The sequence below is a fragment of the Hyla sarda genome, chromosome 9, assembly GCF_029499605.1.
Source record: "Hyla sarda isolate aHylSar1 chromosome 9, aHylSar1.hap1, whole genome shotgun sequence".
NCBI lineage: Eukaryota > Metazoa > Chordata > Amphibia > Anura > Hylidae > Hyla > Hyla sarda.
The window spans coordinates 7257737-7285579 of record NC_079197.1 but is presented as its reverse complement, the minus strand read 5'-3'; the positions used below and the strand labels follow the sequence as shown (position 1 = coordinate 7285579).

General features: G+C 44.2%; 1 protein-coding gene across 1 annotated transcript in view; it reads right to left on the bottom strand.

The window, feature by feature from the left end:
* Window positions 1–27843, bottom strand: part of PNPLA7 (patatin like phospholipase domain containing 7) — a 197610-nt gene that overhangs the window by 1182 nt on the left and 168585 nt on the right. Inside the window, 9 exon segments of the mRNA XM_056540343.1 lie at window positions 1181–1290; window positions 3631–3715; window positions 7956–7982; window positions 7984–8067; window positions 10282–10434; window positions 13600–13748; window positions 15085–15201; window positions 20449–20518; window positions 20634–20750. Coding sequence (XP_056396318.1) covers window positions 1181–1290; window positions 3631–3715; window positions 7956–7982; window positions 7984–8067; window positions 10282–10434; window positions 13600–13748; window positions 15085–15201; window positions 20449–20518; window positions 20634–20750 — 912 coding nt within the window.

Genomic DNA, 27843 nt, shown 5'->3' with positions numbered 1-27843 from the left:
TCTTATCCCCTACCCAAAGCACCCCCCTGTTACTGCTTCCGGCAGCGCTGGAAGTTCTGGCTCCCAACCACGGGAACAGAAGATAGTGACGTCACGACTCCGCCCCCGTGTGACATCACACCCCGCCCCCTCAATGCAAGTCTATGGGAGGGGGCGTGACAGCTGTCACGCGCCCTCCCATAGGCTTGTATTGAGGGCAGAGCGTGACGTCACACGGGGGCAGAGCCGTGACGTTACAATGCTCCGGCCCCGTGATCGACAGTAATCAGACCCGGAGCGAACATGCCCCATCTCACTCAATTGAATGAGCCAATTGGAGTCAGATAATGACTCAGGTCGGCTCATTTTTGCCCCGTATACGGGTTGCTGGCCGGACTGAGAACTGTAGTATACGGCTGTTTTCAGTCCGGCTGGGGTACGGGAGCGCCTGGTTTTCACATCCCCCAGCCAGATCCGGTGACTGTATTAATAAATCGTGGTGTGAATGCACCCTTAGAAAAACAGAGCAGATTTCTCCCAAAAACAGCTCCACTCTATCCTCAGGCTGTGTGTGGTATTGCAATTGAGTTCCATTTTAAGTGGATGAAGCCAAGTTGTAATACCCCACACAACCTGGAGGAAATTATCTAGGCTTTTCCATTCCTGAATATTCTGTTTAATGTGTATGTGCGTTTTGGAACATACAATATGCTCGCCTGCATGCAAAAAATAAATTAATTAATTAAAAAAATGACGATTTCACATGCATGCATTTCGACAAAAGGAATCCTTAAAGGGATTGTCCAAAATTAGAAAACGTTTCTGCCTTGAACCCCCCACCCCCAAACACAGCACCACACCTGTTCTCAGGTCGTGTGTAGTACTGCAGCTTCAATGAAGCCGAGCTGCAATACCAGATACAACCTATGGGACTGGGGTGGTGCTAGAGAAGCAGCGTTTTTCTAATCCTTCGGTTCCATAGTTGGAGAGGCAGGACCACAGAGGACTTATGGACCCACTGTCTTTTTAACCAGTGGGGGTCCCAGCAATCTTACAATTATCCACTATCCCCCAAACTGTTGACCATCAGATGTTGCAAAACTACAACACCTAGCATGCCCGGACAGCCGTTGGCTGTCCGGGCATGCTGGGAGTTGTAGTTTTGCACCAGTTGGAGGTTCAGAACCCGTCTTCTACTTACACTATCAGAAACCTCCTCGTCATTTTGGGAGCTGAGGAAATCGAGATAATCTTCTTTCTTGTAGTCTGGAAGATCTTCCTCTTCATACTCCGTCTGATAATCGGATTCATCTGCAAGACAAACACATTTCTTATACCGCGTCGGCCTACGAGAATGCTGGGAAATCAGAGCGCTGCCCCCCCTAAGGCTGTAACCATTACTGCACATTACTGCCCCTTTACAAGATGAAAATGTGACGGGTGAGGAGCTATAAGGAAAGGAGATGATTTCCATTACGGGACTAGTGCCTGTGCACAACCCCGGGTCTCGTGCAGAATAGAATAAATGAATGGTTTCCTCCATTTGCGGGGGTTAATAGGGTCATACGAGTGACGAGGCAGTGACTGAGACCCCCGGGGAGCCTTCGCACATGAACGATCCAATATGAGAGGAGCAGTCACTGAACGGAACTGTGAAGAGAATTACAGGAATTGACCGGTATTGATGGGAAACAGCGGCAGGAGACGGAGGTCGGGCAGGATCTCGCCTTCTTTATAACATTCACTTTGTCTCCGCAGTCGGAGAAGAAGATACATAGACGACGCTCTGTAAAATATATAGGCGCTGGCATATTGGCACAGAGGTCATATTGTTACCTGCCAAATCTGATACGGTCTCTATAAGGATTGCAGTAAAAAAAAAAAATTATTCTCTGCAGCTGGAACAGAAGATACGTAGACGACGTTCTGCATTATATATAAAGTCATTGGCACAGAAGTCATAATGTTACACCGCCCCCTGCCTCAATCTGATGCTGCAATCTTTATAGAAACAGTAACATTCACTTTGTCTACGCAGCTGGAACAGCAGATACGTAGACGACGCTCATATATAGTCACTGAAATCTTGGCAGAAAGGTCATAATGTTACCTCCCCAATCTGATGCTGCAATCCCTATAGAGACAGTAACATTTACTATTTACTTTGTCTCTGCACCCGGAACAGAAGAAACTTTATATAATATATATTCACCGGCATCACAGCAGGGAGGTCGTAATGTAACCCCCCCCCCCCCCAATCTAAGGTTGCAATCCTTAGAGAGTAACATGCACCCCTTTAGGTGATTATAGATGCCCCTATTTAAAAAAAAAAATAAAATAAAATAAAACACCAAGACCTTTCAGGAACACCTGCCGGTGCTATTGCTTCAGTCTGTTCCCAGACTGTATTTTGAGGCTATATTTTACAGCGCATTTTATGCCACTGATTTTGCTACCCATTGATTTGAATAATTTGGAAAATATGCAGCAGCAAATATGCAGAAAAATACGGCACGTGTCACCCAACCCTTATGGAGTGTTTTTGGAGCATTTGTGTTTTTATGGGCTTTCCATGCAAAACAGGTTTTTGCTTGCAATTTTAAGTGTTTTGAAGTGTTTAATATGTAAAAATTTTGCATTTTTTACACATAAAAACTGTCATAATGTCCATAACATAACATGCGAACATTCCTTTTTTTTTGCACTGAATTCAACTGGAGAACACAACACAGAAGTGAACTAAGAACTTCCAAAGCTGAAAATAGCAGCAGCTTTATTTTTAAAGGGGTACTCTGCTGCTCAGAGTTTGGAACAAACTGTTCTGAACGCTGGAGCTGGGAGCTTGTGACATCATAGCCCCGCCCCCTCATGATGTCACGCCCCGTTCTCTCAATGCAAGTCTATGAGGGGGGCGTGACACCCCCCTCCCATAGACTTGCACTGAGGGGGCGGGGCTATGACATCACGAGCTCCGGCGTTCGGAACAGTTTGTTCCAAACGATGAGCAGCGGAATACCCCTTTAATCTTTAGGAATCCTGAGTAAAGTTTTGGATCCAGATCTTTGCAGTCTGATCGCCCTGTGTAAAGACCCAGCAGAAGTAATGGGCCTTAGTGAAGGAACTGATGTTTTGAGGTAATGATCTTTTAACCTGTGGTTCTCCGGAACGCTCTGACAGCCAGTAACTGGAGGGCCAAGTTAAGGGGCCCATCAAACCGAACATACTAGTCTTTGCTGGCAGGTCGTTCCACAGAGAAAATCAATGGCCGATAGTCGTGCGGAAAGAGATTCAGTGTAATGTATTGATTTGTATTCCTGCTCGAGATTTAGGAGTCACTTTATGAGTCTCAGGGCGGAGCTATCAAATGATTGACAGATCATACAAGGGTGGCTGTAAATAACTGTGCCAGGAAGCGATAAATCAGGAGTTATAATGTATCTACCATCAGTCTGCTCTATAATAGGAGAAGGTTCGATGTGACTGGCCCAGATTCTGGCATTTTAGGGATGGATACATGACATGATGTGACTATATTACAACTGATACCCGCCCATCTAATGCTCCCAATCTATGCCCGCTGTGCCCTGCGCTCCTCCTTGTATCCACACTCACTGTGTGGTAAGAGAATCTTATTCATTGTTCTGCTCTTACCATCCACGACAGCTGTCTTGACAGGTTCAATCCTGGACACTATTTCTGCCAGATCTGTGAAGGAGGCGTTCGGGCAAGTGTTCAGCTGTGGAGAGGAAGAGAACGACAGGTGTCAGTGTCAACCGGAAAGTCGGCGGCGGACCAAATAACACCTGACAGATTTGTAGAAAATAAAGTGTTTATTAGGCTTCAGACTATTTTTACACAGACTATGAATAAGAACATCCATTGCTAGAAACGTGTCAGTCTTTTGACCAGAGAATTGCTATCTGTTTCCACTTTAAAGGGGTATTCCAGGAAAAAACATTTTTTTATATATCAACTGGCTCCAGAAAGTTAAACAGATTTGTAAATTACTTCTATTAAAAAATCTTAATCCTTTCAGTACTTATGAGCTTCTGAAGTTAAGGTTGTTCTTTTCTGTCTAAGTGCTCTCTGATGACACCTGTCTCAGGATACGCCCAGTTTAGAAGCAAATCCCCATAGCAAACCTCTACTAAACTGGGCGGTTCCCGAGACACATGTCATCAGAGAGCACTTAGACAGAAAAGAATAACCTTAACTTCAGAAGCTCATAAGTACTGAAAGGATTAAGATTTTTTAATAGAAGTAATCTACAAATCTGTTTAACTTTCTGGAGCCAGTTGATATATATATATATATAAAAAAAAGTTTTTTCCTGGATAACCCCTTTAATCATCATAAAATAAAGGAGGAGGATTTTAATGAACTTGGTAAGGATTCTACTATGGTTTACCTTCTTAAAGTTACAGTACATGATCTCTACATAACATTGCTTTGGTGATAGGACAATTTGGGGTTTTATTTCTCCAGGGCTGACTCCAAGTCTGATCTTCACAATGTGTATTCCCTAAGTGGAATCTTAAAGGGGTACTCCGGTGGAAAATGAACTGGTGCCAGAAAGTTAAACAGATTTGTAAATGACTTCTATTAAAAAAAAAATCTTTACCCTTCCAGTAGTTTTTAGCAGCTGTATGCTACAGAGGAAATTCTTTTCTTTTGAATTTCTTTTTTGTCTTGTCCACAGTGCTCTCTGCTGACACCTGATGTCCATATCAGGAACTGTCCAGTGCAGGAGAAAATCCCCATAGCAAACCTATGCTGCTCTGGACAGTTCCTGACACGGACAGAGGTGTCAGTACAGAGCACTGTGGACAAGACAAAAAAAAAAAAAGAAATTCAAAAAGAAAAGAATAACATACAGCTGCTATTAAGTACTGGAAGGGAAAAGATTATTTAATAGAAGTAATTTACAAATCTGTTTAACTTTCTGGCACCGGTTTATTTGTTGTTTTCCACCGGAGTACCCCTTTAATACAACACAAGAGCCTGAGATACTTTCTACATCAGCTTTATGGAGGATGTTTATAGAACTTGTGGCACATCTCTGGGGAGGGTCTCTGGTCAGCAGTGAGAAGTGATGAGCACAGGGTGTTAAAAGCGGAGGACCCCTGACCCATCAGCACACAGCCAGCTGCGAGGTCATGGTCACTGCGTCCTCTGGGTCTATTTATAAGACAAGTGCAATAAAGATTTAAGAAAGGCCCATGTGAAAAATGCTGCATGTGCTTCTCATAAAACCCAGCGTATGTGACGATGGCCGAGCCCTGCGCTTGGATCTCTATAGGGCTGAGCGACCACGGGTGGCTGCAGTCGTGACATTTTGGCTTTACACTAAGGTTTCTTTGTGCCAGTCGCTTCCCTGCAGTTCACAGCGACAGCATTGATGAGACAAAACGAAAAAGGCTTTAACTTTCCCTTTTTACCTTGCAAAAATGTACACACAGAAAGTGGAGAAATGTCATCGGTTTAACGAAATCAGGTCAATGGGGCAGCATTTCTACCACATCCTGCTCTCCTGTGGATGGAATATTGATCCGCACCGAACTCAGTAATTAAAGTTTCCTTATTTCCTATTACAGTCGGGAGCCGTCTCCCCTGTGCACCGCGAAGGAAGCGAATTGTCAACATGATGCGGCTTGTCAACAGATCTGATACTTTGCATGTTCATAGTAAATTGAAATCCTACACGTCCTTACAGCACAGCAGAAATATATGTATGTATATAATGCTAGTATTTATTAGCTAGAATATAGGGCAATACAACAGCTATAATACTGCTCCTATATACAAGAATATAACTACTATAATACTGCCCCTATATACAAGAATATAACTACTATAATACTGCCTCCTATATACAAGAATATAACTACTATAATACTGCCCCTATATACAAGAATATAACTACTATAATACTGCTCCTATATACAAGAATATAACTACTATAATACTGCTTCTATATACAAGAATATAACTACTATAATACTGCTTCTATATACAAGAATATAACTACTATAACACTGCTCCTATATACAAGAATATAACTACTATAATACTGTCTCCTATATACAAGAATATAACTACTATAATACTGCTCCTATATACAAGAATATAACTACTATAATACTGCTCCTATATACAAGAATATAACTACTATAATACTGCTCCTATATACAAGAATATAACTACTATAATACTGCTCCTATATACAAGAATATAACTACTATAATACTGCTCCTATATACAAGAATATAACTACTATAATACTGCTCCTATATACAAGAATATAACTACTATAATACTGCTCCTATATACAAGAATATAACTACTATAATACTGCTCCTATATATACAAGAATATAACTACTATAATACTGCCTCCTATATACAAGAATATAACTACTATAATACTGCCTCCTATATACAAGAATATAACTACTATAATACTACCTCCTATATACAAGAATATAACTACTATAATACTGCTCCTATATATACAAGAATATAACTACTATAATACTGCCTCCTATATACAAGAATATAACTACTATAATACTACCTCCTATATACAAGAATATAACTACTATAATACTGCTCCTATATACAAGAATATAACTACTATAATACTGCTCCTATATACAAGAATATAACTACTATAATACCGCTCCTATATACAAGAATATAACTACTATAATACTGCTTCCTATATACAAGAATATATCTACTATAATACTGCTCCTATATACAAGAATATAACTACTATAATATTATTATTTTTCAACAAAAAACATAATGAAGGACATTAGAAGGATAACCCCTTCTCTCCCTTGCTCTGTTGCTCAGTATTCTTGCCTCCCAATCTGCTTTACAATTTACACTGTACCAGACGATCTCTTAGGTTCATTAACCTCTTATTGTTTCACAATGACACAACAGCTTGTCTATGTCTTATATCCTGGAGACTCTTCCCCGGGGAGGAGGATTCCTGCAGGTCAGAGGTCTGGTGATCTTATTGAGTGATTCCAGTAACCCTCCCCTGGCGGTTGTGCAGCGCTGTCCTGTATCCGCCACGTAGAGGTCACTTATGCTCCGCTGATCAGGTGCCCCTCTCTGACCTCTTCCGAGCTCCTGGAGACTCATTACACATTTGCTCTGATCAAACATGAATCAGGTTCTGTATATGGCGGCACAATCTGTGCAGTGAGGGAATCAGCAATAGGAAGATCTCTAAAATCTGTATATAATAAAACTTAATGTATGTATGTATATATATATATATATATATATATATATATATATATATATATATATATATATGTGTGTGTGTGTTTGTGTGTGGATGTATGTAATGTTCCAGCATAACTTCTGTGCGGCTGGAAATATTGCAGTTAAACTTTGCACATGTTACTTATGTCAAATAAAAATATATTAGAGTTTAAGGACGTCCCCAGAGGAGCCTGGACAGTTAAATAATAATTAACTATGAGGATACCGGGTGTTCCATAGAAGTCTTTGGGATTTATTGTACATTTCCTGATCGCATCATTTTTGGGGTGCTGCGGAGATTGCCTGGGAGCTTTTAACATTCTGCTGCCGGACCAACGTCATGGTAAAGTATGATTTGACTGTCTGGCAGGTGGGTACAGAGAATAGATAGTGTGGTAGCAGGGAGAGGGGACAGGGTGGGCTGAGAGGGAAGGGGAGAAAAAAATACAGACAGCGGAGTGCATGGAGGATGAGCTGCCTATCACTGTTGGGGCTTTAGGAGACTGGGAAAGCTGGGTGGCACGCAGTATGCGTGCCACCCAGCTTTCCCAGTCTCCTAAAGAGCACTAATATGGCTGCTTTACCAGACAGATATTCTCATCGGCCCCCAGTATAGGCCGATGGTCTCAGTACTGGGCACAGTCAGTAGTTAAATCACTAATAAAAGACGCGCGTGTTACAGATAAGACAACTCACATCTGAGGTTTTGGATTTACAGGTGTCCTTGCCGATCTTTCAACATCTTCTCGATGACACCGCTGCGGGCCCACACGTTAAATACGGTATTTCCATGCTGGTATCCAACATCCTGTATTTAGAACGAAGGGTAGGTTAATGTCTATTTTGAGACAATAATGATGCGAGAATTACACTAGAACGCCATAATATCCTGTTAAAAGGCATCTGTATAATGATTCAATGCATTAAAGGGGTACTCCGGAGGAAAACTTTTTTTTTTTTTTTTTTTTTTTTTTTTTTTAAATCAACTGGTGCCAGAAAGTTAAAAAGATTTGTAAATTACTTCTATTCAAAAATCTTAATCCTTCCAGTACTTATTAGCTGCTGAATACTACAGAGGAAATTCTTTTCTTCTTGGAACACAGAGCTCTCTGCTGACATCACGAGCACAGCGCTCTCTGCTGACATCTCTGTCCATTTTAAGAACTGTCCAGAGTAGGAGAAAATCCCCGTAGCAAACATATGCTGCTCTGGACAGTTCCTAAAATGGACAGAGATGTCAGCAGAGAGCTCTGTGTTCCTAAAAGAAAAGAATTTCCTCTGTAGTATTCAGCAGCTAATAAGTACTGGAAGGATTAAGATATTTTAATAGAAGTAATTTACAAATCTGTTTAACTTTCTGGCACCAGTTGATTTAAAAAAAGTTTTCCACTGGAGTACCCCTTTAAATAAGCATTTTCCAACCAGCGTATGCCTCCAGCTGTTGCAAAACTACAACTCCCAGCATGCCCGGAAAAGCCAAAGGTTGTGGGAAACATTGGGATAGGTGATAAAAGTCTGTGAATTGGGGGTATGACTGATGGGACCGCAGGGGTCTATAAACTGTGGAAGCCCAGCTGTTGCAAAACTACAACGCCCAGCATGCCCGGACAGCCGTTGGCTGTCCGGGCATGCTGGGAGTTGTAGTTTTGTAACAGCTAGATGTCCGCAGTTTGAAGACCGCTGCCCTATCAAAAGGGGCTTCTAATTAATCAGCAGTAAACATGGTAAGGGACAGCCATTAGCTGTCTAGACATGCTGGGAGTTGTAGTTCTGCAACATCTAGAGGTCCACATGAATTGGTACTGAACACGTCTTGTGACCCCCGAAAATGAAACGTTGTTCACACCTAAATAACCGCAGCACGTCCATGGTAACCATCGGTGACAGCGTCTGATTTATGGAGAGACGGCAGAAAGCCTCCGCACTGTAATTAAGAGAGACTTTCCCCTGTCACCCATGAGTTATGGAGGTGCTGGGAGGATACGGGGGTCGCTCTACAAGGCGTCATTCTTAGCTGGACACAATGGGGGACACATTCAAAAGCCGGTGTAATTTATGGTCGAGTAATTTTGATCAAGTCTTTTTCTCACTACATTCTCATAGCTCACTTGTGTTGCTTTGAAAATATGTGAGGTTTCGTAGAAGTCGCAGTAAGTAGGTAGGTAGAAAATCCCCCCTATTAGGTAGAAGCCCCCAATAAATAGGTAGGTAGAGAATTCCCCCTATTAGGTAAAAGCTCCTAGTAAGTAGGTAGGTAGAGAATCTACCCCTATTAGGTAGAAGCCCCCAGTACATAGGTAGGTAGAGAATACACCCTATTAGGCAAAAGCTCCTAGTAAGTAGGTAGGTAGAGAATCTACCCCTATTAGGTAGAAGCCCCCAGTATGTAGGTAGGTAGAGAATACCCCCTATTTGGTAAAAGCTCAGAGTAAGCAGGTAGGTAGAGAATCCCTCCATATTAGGTAGAAGCCCCCAGTAAGTAGGTAGGTAGGTAGGTAGAGAATCCGCCCTATTAGGTAGAAGCCCCCAATAAATAGGTAGGTAGAGAATTCCCCCTATTAGGTAAAAGCTCCTAGTAAGTAGGCAGGTAGAGAATCTACCCCTATTAGGTAGAAGCCCCCAGTACATAGGTAGGTAGAGAATACCCCCTATTTGGTAAAAGCTCCTAGTAAGTAGGTAGGTAGAGAATCTACCCCTATTAGGTAGAAGCCCCCAGTATGTAGGTAGGTAGAGAATAACCCCTATTTGGTAAAAGCTCATAGTAAGCAGGTAGGTAGAGAATCCCTCCATATTAGGTAGAAGCCCCCAGTAAGTAGGTAGGTAGAGAATACCCCCTATTTGGTAAAAGCTCATAGTAAGCAGGTAGGTAGAGAATCCCTCCATATTAGGTAGAAGCCCCCAGTAAGTAGGTAGGGGATCTGGACTTCCTTAATTTGCACCTATAATCCAGGTATGGTGGAGAGGAATCCATAGTTTGGATCGGCCGACCCGATCAGTGTCTTATGATACCAGGGATACCTACACAGATCTCATCAAACTTCCCAAATTCCAGTGTCCCGTATCGGTCGATTGGAGGTCGGATGTACTCGCAATACTCATTATTCATCACCATCTCCAGCTGCCGCACACAACACACGTAGGCCAGGCGTGTCTGGATCTCTGCCATGTTTAGCACCTAAGGGGACGAATATTATTAGGGGAGGCAATCAAGTAAAATGGCTTCTTATTCAAACAAGAACAAAAGGAACAGCTATGAAAATAATTAAATATTGGGGGGAGGGGGGGGGGGGGTGTCCTTGATGACCAGGATTAGAAAACCATAGTTGCTTTCTTCTAAAAAAAAACAAAAACAGCGCCACACCAGATTGCAGGTCGCATGTGGTATTTCAGCTCGGCGTCATTTATTTCAATGAAACTGAGCTGCAATATTTACACAGAAATGAGGACAAAACCTGTGATGGATGAGAGCTGCTAGACCAAGGAAGTCCAACTAGCGTGCCTCCAGCTGTTGCAAAACTACAACTCCCAGCATGCCCGGACAGCCGTTGGCTGTCCGGGCATGCTGGGAGTTGTAGCTTTGCACCACAGCCTTAGACTCTCCTTCAGTAAATGACGAGTAAGTGCGAGAGAATGGAAAAGCACTTTAAAAACGGTACCTTTCATCAAAAACACTTTTGATATACAGTAACCCCCGACCTACGATGGCCCCGACATATGATAAAATCGACATACGATGCTTTTATATGTCGGGCCATCACATTAACTACTATCCGACAGCGCAAAATGCTTAAGCTGCTGTCGGATAGCAGTTTAAGCATCCCGGGCAAGTTCGCTTACCTATTCCCGCTGCTCCGGGTCCACTTCGCGATCCTCCGGTGTCTTGCGCATCTTCTCCAGGGTCCGGGCCTTGCTTTCCGGCGTTGTTGTTATGTCACTACGCACGAGGCGCCGGCGCAGCAGCGTAATAACGTCACCAGAAAGCGAGGTCCGGACCCTGCAGAAGATGCGGAAGAAGCCGGAGGTTCGCGAAGAAGACACCGGAGCAGCGGGAGCCCCTGGGACAGCATCAGGAGCGGTGAGGACCTGGTCCGGAGCGACAGGGACAGGTGAGTATAACTTCCTATACTTTACATTGCACGGATCCCTCAACATACGATGGATTCGACAAACGATGGGTCGTTTGGAACGAATTACCATCGTATGTTGAGGGACCACTGTATTATAGATTACTGTATGCAGAATAACTTTCCAATTGCATGTTATTAAAAAAAATAATAATTTTCCACTTTGAAAAAATGACCACTAGGGGTCTCCCTACCAGTCCTTTTTACAGATTTCAGACTCATGCTGGAGTCCTAAATCTCAGACTGCAGCCAAGACACAGACAAGCTCAGCATTGCTCCATGCCTGTCAATCAGACAGGCAGGAGCCAGCACTGTGCTCATAGTACAGCAGGGCATACTCCTGACTCTGCCTTACTTCATGCCCTCATTCATTTTACTATCTTAATTCCCAAACTTTCTTCTCTCTGCACATGCAGAAAAGATTCAGAGCTGCCAGCTGAGCTTGTCTGTGTCCCGGCTGTAGTCTGAAATTTAGGACTCCAGCATGAGTCTGAAATCTATAAAAAAGGGCTTGCGGCCAGGACTGGTAGGGAGACCTCTAGTGGTAATTTTTGCAAAGTGGAAAATTAAATAGAAAGAAGAATATTTTTTAATAACATGTAATTGTAAAGTTATTCTGCATACATTAATCTATAATATGTCAAAAGTTGTTTTTTTATGAAAGGTATCCTTTAAGGGGGTGACGTGTGTGTGACACGTTCTACATCTGCACAATCTAGGTCATATCCAGATGTGGTGGATTTGTTGCAGATTTATTTTTGGATTCTACAGTATAAAATGTGCAACAATTTACAGTACAATACATTTAGAGTATTATCTGAGTGGATTTCCTGTGGATAGGAAAAATCTCTGCAATACCACGTCAGGGAAAAAAAGGTAGGTTTTCCAGCTTCCATAAAAACAATACATTTATTTCAATCCATTAAAAAAAAATAAGTACAAAAAACGTAAATATAATGTGCAGATAAAAGCCAAATGACACACCGATGCGTTTCGATTTATAAACCTTATTCAATAAGGTTAAAATAAACTGAAACGCGTTAGTGTTTCATTTGGCTTTTATCAATTTTAATTTATCAATTTTAATGCGTTGGAACAATAATAAAAAAAAAATCTCATTAAGCTGGATTTCTTGTTCATATATACTCCACTACTTGCAGATAGGGATAAGTGTCTGATTACTGGGGGGGGGGGAGGGGTCAGACCTCTGGGACCCCCCCCCCCCACAATCTCCAGAACAAGGCACCGTTCTCTACCTGTCAGCACGCAATCCATGCACTGTATGTAGGGGCGCCAGAGATACCCCAGTACCGAGCTCCTGTACCTACCGCACTCTCATAGAAAATGCACAGGGAGAGACGGGGCCCCGTTCTGGAGAGCCAAACTCTTAGACCCCCCGCAATCACACACTTATCCCCTATTCCAGGGACAGTTTAAAAGTGGTGGATTACCCCTTTAAAGGAGTACTCCACTGGAAAAAAAATGTTTCCAAATCACCTGGTGCCAGAAAGTTAAAACAGAATTGTAAATTACTTCTATTTAAAAACATTAATCCTTCCAGTGCTTATCAGCTGCTGTATGCTTCACAGGAAGTTCTTTTCTTTTTCGAATTTCCTTTCTGTCTGACCACAGTGCTCTCTGCTGACACCTCTGTCCATTTTAGGAACTGTCCAGAGTACAAGCAAATCCCCATAGCAAACCTATCCTGCTCTAGACAGTTCCTGATATGGACAGAGGTGTCAGCAGAGAACACTGTGGTCAGACTAAAAAATTCAAAAAAGAACTTCCTGTGGAGCATACAGCAGCTGATAAGTACTGGAAGGATTCATATTTTTTTTTTATAGAAGTAATTTACAGATCTGTTTAACTTTCTGGCACCAATTGATTTAAAAAAAATAAATACATTTTTTCCCCCCATTGAAGTACCTCCTTAAATGTTAGGTAAATTCTACAAACCGCACACAATCCATCTCTTCCTTTGCGCTGCCTGTGAATATCCTTTAGTGTACCTTGGCACATAAGCGGTTAAACAGTAATTCAATTTACACTGGTTATAGTCCGATGCAGAATCTATTCTTGTTTACTCCACTTGAACGCTCGGCTGCTCGGAGGTTTCCGCATCACTGGATCTGACGGTCACAGTTTGTAGCGGGGTGGGGGGGCGATGCCGGGGGGGGGGGGGGGGGGGGGGGGTGCCCCCCAGGAGATGGTCTCACCTTCACTCTTTCAGCAAGTGGATTCCACCTCTTCCACAGCAGCCACCAGCCAGACAAGGAATCTCCATAATTCGTTAGATCGGTCTCGTCCCTGCTGCCCACATCAATGGCTAGGACCACTTTAGCACCCAAAGAGCGTGCAACATCGGCTGTCAGACCAAAGGAAGATGTTACGGCAGAGAGGTTAACCCTTCACTGCAATGAGCGGAGACACTGAGAAACCTTATACATGGAGGGAATGTTGCTAAATTACTAATGTCTGCATTTAAAGGGGTTATCCAGGAAAAAAAACTTTTTTTTAATGTATATATACATATTAACTGGCTCCAGAAAGTTAAACAGATTTGTAAATGACTTCTATAAAAAATCTTAATGCTTTCAGTACTTATGAGCTGCTGAAGTTGAGTTGTTCTTTTCTGTCTAAGTGCTCTCTGATGACACCTGTCTTGGGAACTGTCCAGAGTAGAAGCAAATCCCCATAGCAAACCTCTTCTACTCTGTGCAGTTCCCGAGACAGACAGAGGTGTAAGCAGAGAGCACTGTTGTCGGACAGAAAAGAACAACTCAACTTCAGCAGCTGATAATTATGGAAGGATTAAGATTTTTTAATAGAAGTAATTTACAAATCTGTTTAACTTTCTGGCACCAGTTGATTTAAAAAAAAAAAAAAAGTTTTTCACCGGAGGACCGCTTTAATCATCGTTCGCTCCATTATCTGGAGTGGTGCAGGACCTGCCAGGTGATGATGTCATTTCATTATGCAGCAGGTCCTGTACCTCTTCAGTTTGAAGGAGAAGGTCCTGCACCACTAACAAAGTGAAGGATACAGAGGTCTCAGTGCAGGCTTGTACTTAATAGGGAGGATTCCCTATCTACCTTCTAGGGGCTTCTACCTAATAAGGGGGAATCCACTTAATAGGTGGGGATTCTCTACCTTTTTACTGAGGGGCTTCCCTACCTACCTACTGGGGGCTTCCACCTATTAGGGGGGGGGGATTCCCTATCTATCTTCTAGGGGCTTTTACATAATAAGGTGGATTCTACCTAATAGGTGGGGATTCTCTACCTACTTGGGGCTTCTACTTAATGTCCCCCACACTACCTTCACTACCTTCCACTTTTTAGTGGGATTCCCTATTTATCTTCTGGGGGCTTCTACCTAATAAGGGGGATTTCCTACCTACTGGGGCTACTTCTACCTAATAGGTTGGATTTCCTATCGGCCGGGGGCTTCTACCTAATAAGGGGGAATTCCTACCTACTGGGGGCTTCTACCTAATAAGGGGGAATTCCTACCTACTGGGGGCTTCTACCTAATAAGGGGGAATTCCTACCTACTGGGGGCTTCTACCTAATAAGGGGGAATTCCTACCTACTGGGGGCTTCTACCGAATAAGGTGGATTTCCTACCTACTGGGGGCTTCTACCTAATAGGTTGGATTTCCTATCGGACGGGGGCTTCTACATAATGGGGCGATTACATACCTGGGAGATTGTTGATGTAGCCTCCGTCCATTAACAAATGTCCATCCTTGGGGTCACAGAGAGGGGGCATATACCCTGAGAGGGACATGCTGGCACGGACATATCGCCACAGGCAGCCTGCATAGACAGATCACCAATAATAGGAAAATGCAGGTTTATTAAGTCTTTACGAAAAGAAGACATTAGTTTTCTTTCTGGTTTAGAAATGCAACATAGGTTAGTCCAGCCACGTTGGGACTTGTAGTTTTGCAACAGCTGGAGGCACACAGGTTGGAAAAAACGCTTGGCTAGAAATACACAAGATGGCTCCAAAGAAGAATAATGGAAAGAGTTGGTCCCTCAAGTTACAATATTAACTGGGACGACCATTGTATGTTGAAACCATTGTATGTTGAGACCATAACTCTATGGAAACCTGGTAATTGGTTCTAAAGGTACCAAAATGTCATCCAAAAAAGTGAGAATTAAATAAAAATAAGTAGATAACTGATATAGATAAAGCAAATCCTTACATATAAAAGTAAGAAAGATCTACTGGGAGCTGTAATCACTGTCTATGTCAGTGTTTCCCAAGAAGGGAGCCTCCAGCTGTTGCATAACTACAACTCCAAACATGCCCGGACAGCCAAAGGCTGTCCGGGCATGCTGGGAGTTGTAGTTTTGCAACAGCTGGGGGCACCCTGCTTGGGAAGCACTGGTCTATGTAGAGGACAGGAGCTTCTTCGGGGTTCTGTACAGTACACACAGTGTCCTAAAAAAGTAATGGAGCCGCCCTCACCTGGTGTCCAAAAGAGCAGCTAATCCTGGCACAGGTAAAGAGTACAGAACATGTAATACCTCCCTGTACTGTAGGGGGCGCTACCAGACACCAGTCAGTGCATACACTTCAGTAATACAGGTAAAGAGTACAGAACATGTAATACCTCCCTGTACTGTAGGGGGCGCTACCAGACACCAGTCAGTGCATACACTTCAGTAATACAGGTAAAGAGTACAGAACATGTAATACCTCCCTGTACTGTAGGGGGCGCTACCAGACACCAGTCAGTGCATACACTTCAGTAATACAGGTAAAGAGTACAGAACATGTAATACCTCCCTGTACTGTACGGGGAGCTACCAGACACCAGTCAGTGCATACACTTCAGTAATACAGGTAAAGAGTACAGAACATGTAATACCTCCCTGTACTGTAGGGGGCGCTACCAGACACCAGTCAGTGCATACACTTCAGTAATACAGGTAAAGAGTACAGAACATGTAATATCTCCCTGCACTGTAGGGGGCGCTACCAGACACCAGTCAGTGCATACACTTCAGTAATACAGGTAAAGAGTACAGAACATGTAATACCTCCCTGTACTGTAGGGGGCGCTACCAGACACCAGTCACTGCATACACTTCAGTAATACAGGTAAAGAGTACAGAACATGTAATACTTCCCTGTACTATAGGGGGCGCTACCAGATACCAGTCAGTGCATGAACTTCAGTAATACAGATAAAGAGTACAGAACACGTAATACCTCTCTGTACTGTAGGGGGCGCTACCAGACACCAGTCAGTGCATACACTTCAGTAATACAGGTAAAGAGTACAGAACATGTAATACCTCCCTGTACTGTAGGGGGCGCTACCAGACACCAGTCAGTGCATACACTTCAGTAATACAGGAGTTTTACCAGTGAATGCCCATCCTGATTGGTCATTTCATTGACAGGTTTCACAGATCTGGACTGTCCATAGCATTGTATGTTGAGTCTGGTTTCAACTTACAATGGTCCAGAAAAGACCATTGTATGTTGAAACTATTGTATGTTGAGGCCATTGTAAGTTGAGGGATCACTGTAATTCTTACTTCAGTATCTACTTGTGTGTGTGATTCCAGCATTAAAGAGTGACTGCAGAAAGTGTAGGTATCACCCCATCCTCCTCTCTGGATATATACATCACCCCATCCTCCTCTCTGGATATATACATCACCCCATCCTCCTCTCTGGATATATACACATCACCCCATCCTCCTCTCTGGATATATACACATCACCCCATCCTCCTCTCTGGATATATACACATCACCCCATCCTCCTCTCTGGATATACACATCACCCCATCCTCCTCTCTGGATATATACACATCACCCCATCCTCCTCTCTGGATATACACATCACCCCATCCTCCTCTCTGGATATACACATCACCCCATCCTCCTCTCTGGATATACACATCACCCCATCCTCCTCTCTGGATATACACATCACCCCATCCTCCTCTCTGGATATATACACATCACCCCATCCTCCTCTCTGGATATACACATTACCCCATCCTCCTCTCTGGATATATACACATCACCCCATCCTCCTCTCTGGATATATACACATCACCCCATCCTCCTCTCTGGATATATACATCACCCCATCCTCCTCTCTGGATATATACACATCACCCCATCCTCCTCTCTGGATATACACATCACCCCATCCTCCTCTCTGGATATATACTTTACCCCATCCTCCTCTCTGGATATATACACATCACCCCATCCTCCTCTCTGGATATACACATTACCCCATCCTCCTCTCTGGATATACACATCACCCCATCCTCCTCTCTGGATATACACATCACCCCATCCTCCTCTCTGGATATATACATCACCCCATCCTCCTCTCTGGATATATACATCACCCCATCCTCCTCTCTGGATATATACATCACCCCATCCTCCTCTCTGGATATATACATCACCCCATCCTCCTCTCTGGATATACACATCACCCCATCCTCCTCTCTGGATATACACATCACCCCATCCTCCTCTCTGGATATACACATCACCCCATCCTCCTCTCTGGATATACACATCACCCCATCCTCCTCTCTGGATATACACATCACCCCATCCTCCTCTCTGGATATATATACATCACCCCATCCTCCTCTCTGGATATATACATCACCCCATCCTCCTCTCTGGATATATACATCACCCCATCCTCCTCTCTAGATATATACATCACCCCATCCTCCTCTCTGGATATATACACATCACCCCATCCTCCTCTCTGGATATATACACATCACCCCATCCTCCTCTCTGGATATACACATCACCCCATCCTCCTCTCTGGATATATACATCACCCCATCCTCCTCTCTGGATATACACATCACCCCATCCTCCTCTCTGGATATATACACATCACCCCATCCTCCTCTCTGGATATATACACATCACCCCATCCTCCTCTCTGGATATACACATCACCCCATCCTCCTCTCTGGATATACACATCACCCCATCCTCCTCTCTGGATATATACATCACCCCATCCTCCTCTCTGGATATATACATCACCCCATCCTCCTCTCTAGATATATACATCACCCCATCCTCCTCTCTGGATATATACACATCACCCCATCCTCCTCTCTGGATATACACATTACCCCATCCTCCTCTCTGGATATACACATCACCCCATCCTCCTCTCTGGATATATACATCACCCCATCCTCCTTTCTGGATATACACATCACCCCATCCTCCTCTCTGGATATATACACATCACCCCATCCTCCTCTCTGGATATACACATCACCCCATCCTCCTCTCTGGATATATACACATCACCCCATCCTCCTCTCTGGATATATACACATCACCCCATCCTCCTCTCTGGATATACACATCACCCCATCCTCCTCTCTGGATATACACATTACCCCATCCTCCTCTCTGGATATACACATCACCCCATCCTCCTCTCTGGATATATACACATCACCCCATCCTCCTCTCTGGATATATACTGGTTAGTGGGGTGAGTGTGACTGCAATGTATTCTAATGTAACTAATCAGCCATCATAGGCGATTCCTGGAAGCTCTCATCATCACATCCCATACAGGACACAATGTCTGCGGATGGGCAGGAGGACTCTATTGTGTGGGTGTTGAACTGCAGAGCTGAGAATTAATGATGTGGAGACAGGAGTCCCCGCTATCTGCCTGAGTCACCTGCCGCAAAATCTAAGGGAGCTTTGAATGTTTGGGAATCGAGTAATGAGGACGGAGATAAGAGGAGGGCAGATGTAGCCGGCATCACACGAGATATTCCCTCTAATCTGTCTGTTATGGCCGCATCCTCTTCAGCTTCACTTATAACTGCAGAACTGAACAAGACGTTCAAAGCGACAACCAAAAGGCTGCGGGATTATCCGTCAGATAAAAGCTGTCAGCGCGTAGAGAGTAATGCAGTGATACCGGGCTGGGTATACATAGTATGATACGTGTCTGATAAGTGTCTGGTTATTTAGTGATAATGACTACATGTCCATGACAAGGACGCAGCTCATTTGTACATTACACTAAAGCCCCATTGATTTCAGAACTGCCTCTGTATCTCCCAGCGAGGCCGGAATCTCTCCACACTGAACTTTGCGGAAAGGGCCGGAGAGCAACGTGGGACTTGTAAACATTATTTTCACTAAAACATGCTGACATTTCAAAAGTTTTAATCGGCCACAAATAAGCTAGAGCCGAGACCCCCACCAATCTCTAGCTAGAGCCGAGACCCCCACCAATCTCTAGCTAGAGCCGAGACCCCCACCAATCTCTAGCTAGAGCCGAGACCCCCACCAATCTCTAGCTAGAGCCGAGACCCCCACCAATCTCTAGCTAGAGCCGAGACCCCCCAACAATCTCTAGCTAGAGCCGGGACCCCCCAACAATCTCTAGCTAGAGCCGGGACCCCCCAACAATCTCTAGCTAGAGTAGAGACCCCCACCAATCTCTAGCTAGAGCAGAGACCCCCACCAATCTCTAGCTAGAGCCGGGAACCCCACCAATCACTAGCTAGAGCCGAGACCCCACCAATCTCTAGATTGAGCAGTCACCCCCTCCAATCTCTAGATATAGCTGAGACTACACCAATCTCTCGCTAGAGCTGGGACCCCATCAATCTCTAGCTAGAGCTGAGACCCCATCAATCTCTAGCTAGGGCTGAGACCTCCACCAAACTCTAGCTACAGCTGAGACCCCCACCAATCTCTAGATAGAGCTGAGACTACACCAATCTCTAACTAGAGCCGGGACCCCCATCAATCTCTAGCTAGAGCCGAGACCCCCACCAATCTCTAGCTAAAGCTGAGACCCCCACCAATCTCTAGCTAGAGCCGAGACCCCCACCAATCTCTAGCTAGAGCCGAGACCCCCACCAATCTCTAGCTAAAGCTGAGACCCCCACCAATCTCTAGCTAGAGCTGAGACCCCCACCAATCTCTAGATTGAGCAGTCACACCCTCCAATCTCTAGCTAGAGCCGAGACCCCCACCAATACTCAGACTGCCCGAGACACCTACCATCTGTGTGCACCCTCATGGCGGAGGCAGTGATGTCCGTGGTGATGTTGAAATATGGAATCCAGAGATCCTGAAAAGAAAGTAAAATCCCATAAGTATCATATATATATATATACACACAATAATAGAGAGGAAAGAAGGAGTATACAGAGTGATGCGGAGGATAGCCCGGCCGCAGTGCTCACCTCTATCTGCTTGTCCTTGAAGATGCTGCTGATGCTGTTATTGAAGGCCGCGCCGGAGAACATGGAGGTGATGGGGTAGGTCAGGTCCAGGACCTTCTTGAAGACAGACGTCATGTCCTTGAAGGAAGAGGAAAGCAGATGTTGTGACTGTATCTAGGAAATGGGGTTCATAAATCTTCTGACATTAATGGGAATCCCATTGATTCCGTCTAAAGCGCAGAGCGTCACCAGCGCCCGCTCAATAGCGCCATTACCATGATTGGGATTGAACATAAGTGCAGCTCCACCAACGTCTGTGTAAAATGTATTTGTTTCTATCTGGCTGGGGCCATGTTGATCCATCTATGGATAAGGCAGTGTTTCCCAACCAGGGTGCCTCCAGCTGTTGCAGAACTACAACTCCCAGCATGCCCGGACAGCCTTTGGCTGTCCGTGCATGCTGGGAGTTGTAGTTCTGAAACAGCTGGAGGCGCACTGGTCTTTTAGTTCTATGATAATTAAAGAGCCAACAATGGCAATATACACTTACTGGCCATTTAGGCATGTAGATGTGGTCAAGACAACTTACTGACGTTTAAACCAAGCATCAGAAAGGGGATTTAAGTGACTGTGAACGTGTAATTTTTGTTGGTCTGAGGATTTCACAAACAGCTGATCACCTGGGATTTTCAGGCACAATCATCTCTTGGGTTTACAGAGAACGGTCCGAAAAAGTATCCAGTGAGCGGCCATTGTGTGGAGGAAAATGTATTGTTGATGTCAGGGGAGAATGGGTGGACTGGTTTGAGAGGACAGAAAGGCAACAGTAATGCAAATAACTGGTTATAACCAAGGTCTGCAGAATACTATCTCTGAGAACACAACACAGATAACCTAGAAGCAGATGGGCTACAGCAGCAGAAGACCACACCGGGGGCCCCTCCTGTCAGCTAAGAATAGGAAACTGAAGATACAATTCACACAGGCACCAGAACTGGACAATACAAGATGGAAGAACGTTGTCTGGTCTGAGGAGTCTCCATTCCAGCGGTGACATCAGATGGGGCAGAAATTGGTGTAAACAACAAAAAAGCAAAGATCAATCCTGCCTTGTATCAGCGGGTCAGGCTGGGGGGGGTGGGGGGGACATATGGGGGAACTGTGCGATGTCATCATGTCTATATGGGGGAACTGTGTGATGTCATCATGTCCATATGGAGGAACTGTGTGATGTCATCATGTCTATATGGAGGAACTGTGCGATGTCATCATGTCCATATAGAGAACTGTGTGATGTCATCATGTCTATATGGAGGAACTGTGTGATGTCATCATGTCCATATGGAGTAACTGTGCGATGTTATCATGTACATATAGAGAACTGTGTGATGTCATCATGTCTATATGGAGGAACTGTGTGATGTCATCATGTCCATATGGAGTAACTGTGCGATGTCATCATGTCCATATAGAGAACTGTGTGATGTCATCATGTCTATATGGAGGAACTGTGTGATGTCATCATGTCCATATGGAGTAACTGTGCGATGTTATCATGTACATATGGAGGAACTGTGTGATGTCATCATGTCCATATAGAGGAACTGTGTAATGTCATGTCTATATGGGGGAACTGTGTGATGTCATCATGTCCATATGGGGGAACTGTGTGATGTCATCATGTCCATATGGGGGAACTGTGTGATGTCATCATATCCATATGGAGGAACTGTGTGATGTCATCATGTCTATATGGAGGAACTGTGTGATGTCATCATGTCCATATGGAGGAACTGTGTGATGTCATCATGTCTATATGGAGGAACTGTGTGATGTCATCATGTCTATATGGAGGAACTGTGTGATGTCATCATGTTCATATGGGGGAACTGTGTGATGTCATCATGTCCATATGGAGGAACTGTGTGATGTCATCATGTCCATATGGGGGAACTGTGTGATGTCATCATGTTCATATGGGGGAACTGTGTGATGTCATCATGTCCATATGGAGGAACTGTGTGATGTCATCATGTCTATATGGAGGAACTGTGTGATGTCATCATGTTCATATGGGGGAACTGTGTGATGTCATCATGTCCATATGGAGGAACTGTGTGATGTCATCATGTCCATATGGAGGAACTGTGTGATGTCATCATGTCCATATGGAGGAACTGTGTGATGTCATCATGTCTATATGGAGGAACTGTGTGATGTCATCATGTCTATATGGAGGAACTGTGTGATGTCATCATGTCCATATGGGGGAACCGTGTGATGTCATCATGTCCATATGGAGGAACTGTGTGATGTCATCATGTCTATATGGAGGAACTGTGTGATGTCATCATGTCCATATGGAGGAACTGTGTGATTTCATCATGTCTATAGGGAGGAACTGTGTGATGTCATCATGTCTATATGAACCGTGTGATGTCATCATGTCCATATGGAGGAACTGTGTGATGTCATCATGTCTATATGAACCGTGTGATGTCATCATGTCTATATGAACCGTGTGATGTCATCATGTCCATATAGAGAAAAATCTCTGAGGAATGTGTCAGCAACTTGTAGAAAGTGAAAAATGAAGGCAAAAGTGGGTGCGACTTGGGACTAGAGAGGTGTACCTAATAAAGTGGCCAGTAAGTGTCCATGTAACAAGGCTGTATATTGGTAATAATGATAAAACCTCCTTTATCCACCAAGCTTTATCTGTATTGACAAGCGCTCAGGATGGATACAGAGTGATGGGCAGCCCCCTGTATAATCCTAGCCCCCCCATGGATACAGAGTGATGGGCAGCCCCCTGTATAATCCTAGCCCCCCGTGGATACAGAGTGATGGGCAGCCCCCTGTATAATCCTAGCCCCCCCATGGATACAGAGTGATGGGCAGCCCCCTGTATAATCCTAGCCCCCCGTGGATACAGAGTGATGGGCAGCCCCCTGTATAATCCTAGCCCCCCGTGGATACAGAGTGATGGGCAGCCCCCTGTATAATCCTAGCCCCCCCGACCACTCCCAGTCATTTATATGTACGCTGATCGCTCTATCGGAGATGACAGGAGGTTGTTTTCCCGTAAACCTTCATCATTCTGCGAGGAGACCTGAGCCATCATCTCCGGATCGGACACGTTTACCAGCTGGGGAGGTGACCCACAATCTGGAGGGTCTCTCTCCGATTAAAGTCCTAAAGACATGAAAAGAAGACGGTAAACACAAGAGCAGCGGGGGCTCCGCACTCCAAGATTAGGACCCACGAGCGGCGATGATATGTAACGCACATTTGTAAATTAATTTTCCCAAATCATTGTTAATAGAGCAGAAAGAGCCCCCCAAAGGCAAAGACAACACAACTAAGGGGTTAACAATGGTGGCAAGTTGTCCTTAAAGGGACTGTGGGGCTGCGTCTCCAGTCTCGGAAAGCTTTTTGTTTCCAGGAATGGGGACGTGATGTAACACCAGAACCCCACGTGACGTCACACCACACCCCCTCCATTCATGTCTATGGGAGGGGGCGTGACGTCATAGACATGAATGGAGGGGGGTGTTGTGACATCACAAGGGGGTTTGGCGTGACGTCAAGTCCCCCAGTCCTGGAAACAAAAAGCTTTCCGAGACTGGAGATGCAGCATAGAATGCGGGGGGGCTGCACAGAGATTGTGGGGTCCCAGCGGCGGGCCCCCTGCGATCAGACACATTATCCCCTATCCTTTGGGTAGGAGATAAAATGTCTTTGGCCGGATAACCTCTTTAAAGGGGTACTCCCCTGGAGAACATTTTTTTTTTTTTTTTTTTTTTTTTAATCAACTGGTGCCAGAAAGTTAAACAGATTTGTAAATGACTTCTATTAAAAAATCCGCATCCTTCCAGTACTTATCAGCTGCTGTATGTTCCAGAGGAAGTTCTTTTCTTTTTGAATTTCCTTTCTGTCTGACCACAGTGCTCTCTGCTGACACCACTGTCCATTTTAGGAACTGTCCAGAGTAGAAGCAAATCACCATAGCAAACCTCTCCTGCTCTGGACAGTTCCTGACATGGACAGAGGTGTCAGCAGAGAGCACTGTGGCCAGACAGAAAGGAAATTCAAAAAGAAAAGAACTTCCTCTGGAACATACAGCAGCTAATAAGTACTGGAAGGATTAGGATTTTTTAATAGAAGTAATTTACAAATCTGTTTAACTTTCTGGCACCAGTTCATTTAAAAAAAATTTTTTTCCACCGGAGTACCCCTTTAAGTATCTAAGACTGCATTCACGTCACATTCTGTCGACTTCATACCTTGAGAATCATATTTCTAGACGTATCCATTGACTTCTATCGACAAATCGTATCCATTTGACAAAATTTATTCGTGTGAGATTTTTTTTTTTACATTACTTTCTATGTAAAATGTACAGAATTGTATAAATGTAGGTTTTGATCCCTTTATTCATATATCATTTTTAGACATGAGCGAACTTACAGTAAATTCGATTCGTCACGAACTTCTCAGCTCGGCGGTTGCTGACTTTTCCTGCATAAATTTAGTTCAGCTTTCCGGTGCTCCGGAAAAGGTGGATACAGTCCTAGGAAAGAGTCTCCTAGGACTGTATCCACCTTTTCCAGCCCACGGGAGCACCTGAAAGCTGAACTCATTAATGCAGGAAAAGTCAGCAACCGCCTAGCCGAGAAGTTCGTGACGAATGGAATTTACTGTAAGTTCGCTCATCTCTACTCATTTTATTTACTTATTTTTTTTCCTGCCCAGGCAGCAGGTGCACAAAGCCGGATTACCATTGGCGCTTCTGGAGCTTCAGCTCTCGGCCCCGCACGCCCAGTAAAATATGGGGTTCAGTTAAATGCTATCCCTGCAGATTTGTGGGAGTTCCTACACCCCTGGGCTGATGAATGTCTATTGTGTATGGTCAGCGGCAGGAAAACCTGCAGATTTATGTTAACAATTACAGGGTTAACAATTACAGGGCCGGCTCTGCTACATTTCCAGGTTCTAGTGCCGACCGCCCTCCGGATTGTGGATTCACATCTTGTATTACATTTACAGGGCCAGACTTCCATTAAAAAGACATTAGCAGGATACACTGTGCATCGCACCCAATCTCCCGGGGTATATGGAGATCCTGTCCCTGCATGTAGTTACATCAATTAGTTCTCGGTGACCCACTTAGTGCCAGGTCACCGGGGATCCAAAGAGAAGCGGCAGCAGACAATATAAGGCTTTCTATGATACGGCTGTGAGGAGAGTAATGTCACCATTGGTTACGCTGCGCCGGTAGACACGGGACAAGTGTCACACGGCGGCGGCGTTCAGGATTATTCCCTCCTGAAGTGATGGCAGCGACATGGGAGAAGATGGGGACTATAGGGACTATGGGGACTATGCTGCCGGATATTCTCAGGGCAGAGGCTTGTCTTGTACCGTTAGTGGTTCCCTGACCCGAGGGGTGAACACCGGTAGAAGAGGTGCCGAGCGCTTATAGAACAGAGGAGCGATGTTCAGTGTTCGGCTGCAGTTTATAAGCGATCGCCCACTGGAAAGTAGAGATAATGGGGGGCACGGAAGTCTTGTTGTCTCCTGGGAGGGCAGAGCTTCAAGGTTCACCCTGTGATAGGGGAGCGGTTTATCATGCTTCTTTTTCTGGGGAGGTGGATGATGGGAGAGGGAGGGGTGGGATGGCTTAATAATACCACAGGGGGGACCTAATACTACTAGGGGACCTAATAATACAACTACAAAGGGGAACTAACAATGTTGTAGGGGGACCTAATAATACTATAGGGGGACCTAATAATACAATATTACAGGGGGACACAAAAAGACTACAGGGGGACCAATACTACAGGGGGTTGCTAACAATACTATAGGGGGGACCTAATAGTACAATACTACAGGGGGACCAACAATTCTACAGGAGGTTGCTAACAATATGACGGGGGGTCGCTAACAATACTACAGGGGGACCTAATACTACTACAGGGGGATCAACAATACTACAGGAGGTTGCTAACAATATGACGGGGGGTCGCTAACAATACTACAGGGGGGCCTAATACTACTACAGGGGGATCAACAATACTACAGGAGGTTGCTAACAATACTATGGCGGGACCTAATAACATTACAGGGGGATCAACACTACTACAGGAGGTTGCTAACAATACTACAGGGGGACCTAATAAAACAATATTACAGGGGGACCTAATAATATTACAGGGGGATCAACAATACTACAGGAGGTTGCTAACAATACTATAGGGGGACCTAATAACATTACAGGGGGATCAACACTACTACAGGAGGTTGCTAACAATACTACAGGGGGACCTAATAATATTACAGGGGGATCAACACTACTACAGGAGGTTGCTAACAATACTACAGGGGGACCTAATAAAACAATATTACAGGGGGACCTAATAATATTACAGGGGGATCAACAATACTACAGGAGGTTGCTAACAATACTATAGGGGGACCTAATAACATTACAGGGGGATCAACACTACTACAGGAGGTTGCTAACAATACTACAGGGGGACCTAATAATACAATATTACAGGGGGACCTAATAATATTACAGGGGGATCAACAATGCTAAAGGAGGTTGCTAACAATACTATAGGGGGACCTAATAACATTACAGGGGGATCAACACTACTACAGGAGGTTGCTAACAATACTATAGGGGGACCTAATAATACAATATTACAGGGGGACCTAATAATACTACAGGGGGACCAACAATACTACAGGAGGTCGCTAACAATACTACAGGGGGACCCAAAAAAACTACAGGGAGACCTCCTACTACTACTACAGGGGGGACCAATACTACAGAGGGCCCAGAGATGACTCTAACCACTATATGGGGGCACAGTATGAGGCTTAGCTACAAGTTAAATGGGCATATGTTGTGACTTTAGAAAGCCTTGGGAAAATCCTGACATACTAGAGAAGTCGTGATACAATAAATGTTGTGAACCACCGCCATATTATAAGGCTGTGTTACCACTAAACAGAAGAACGGATCTCATTTACCAGAGATTATAAATCTAATAGCCGAACACATGGGATTAGAAAATTAATCTACTAGTCTATCTTAAAGGGGTTATTTAGGATTAGAAATATTAAAATACCTTTTTCCAAAAATTTGCTGTTTTTCGATCCCCTTTAATACTATGGAACTAGTTGTGGCGGATTTAGTGCCAATAAAGAGATCGTAAAA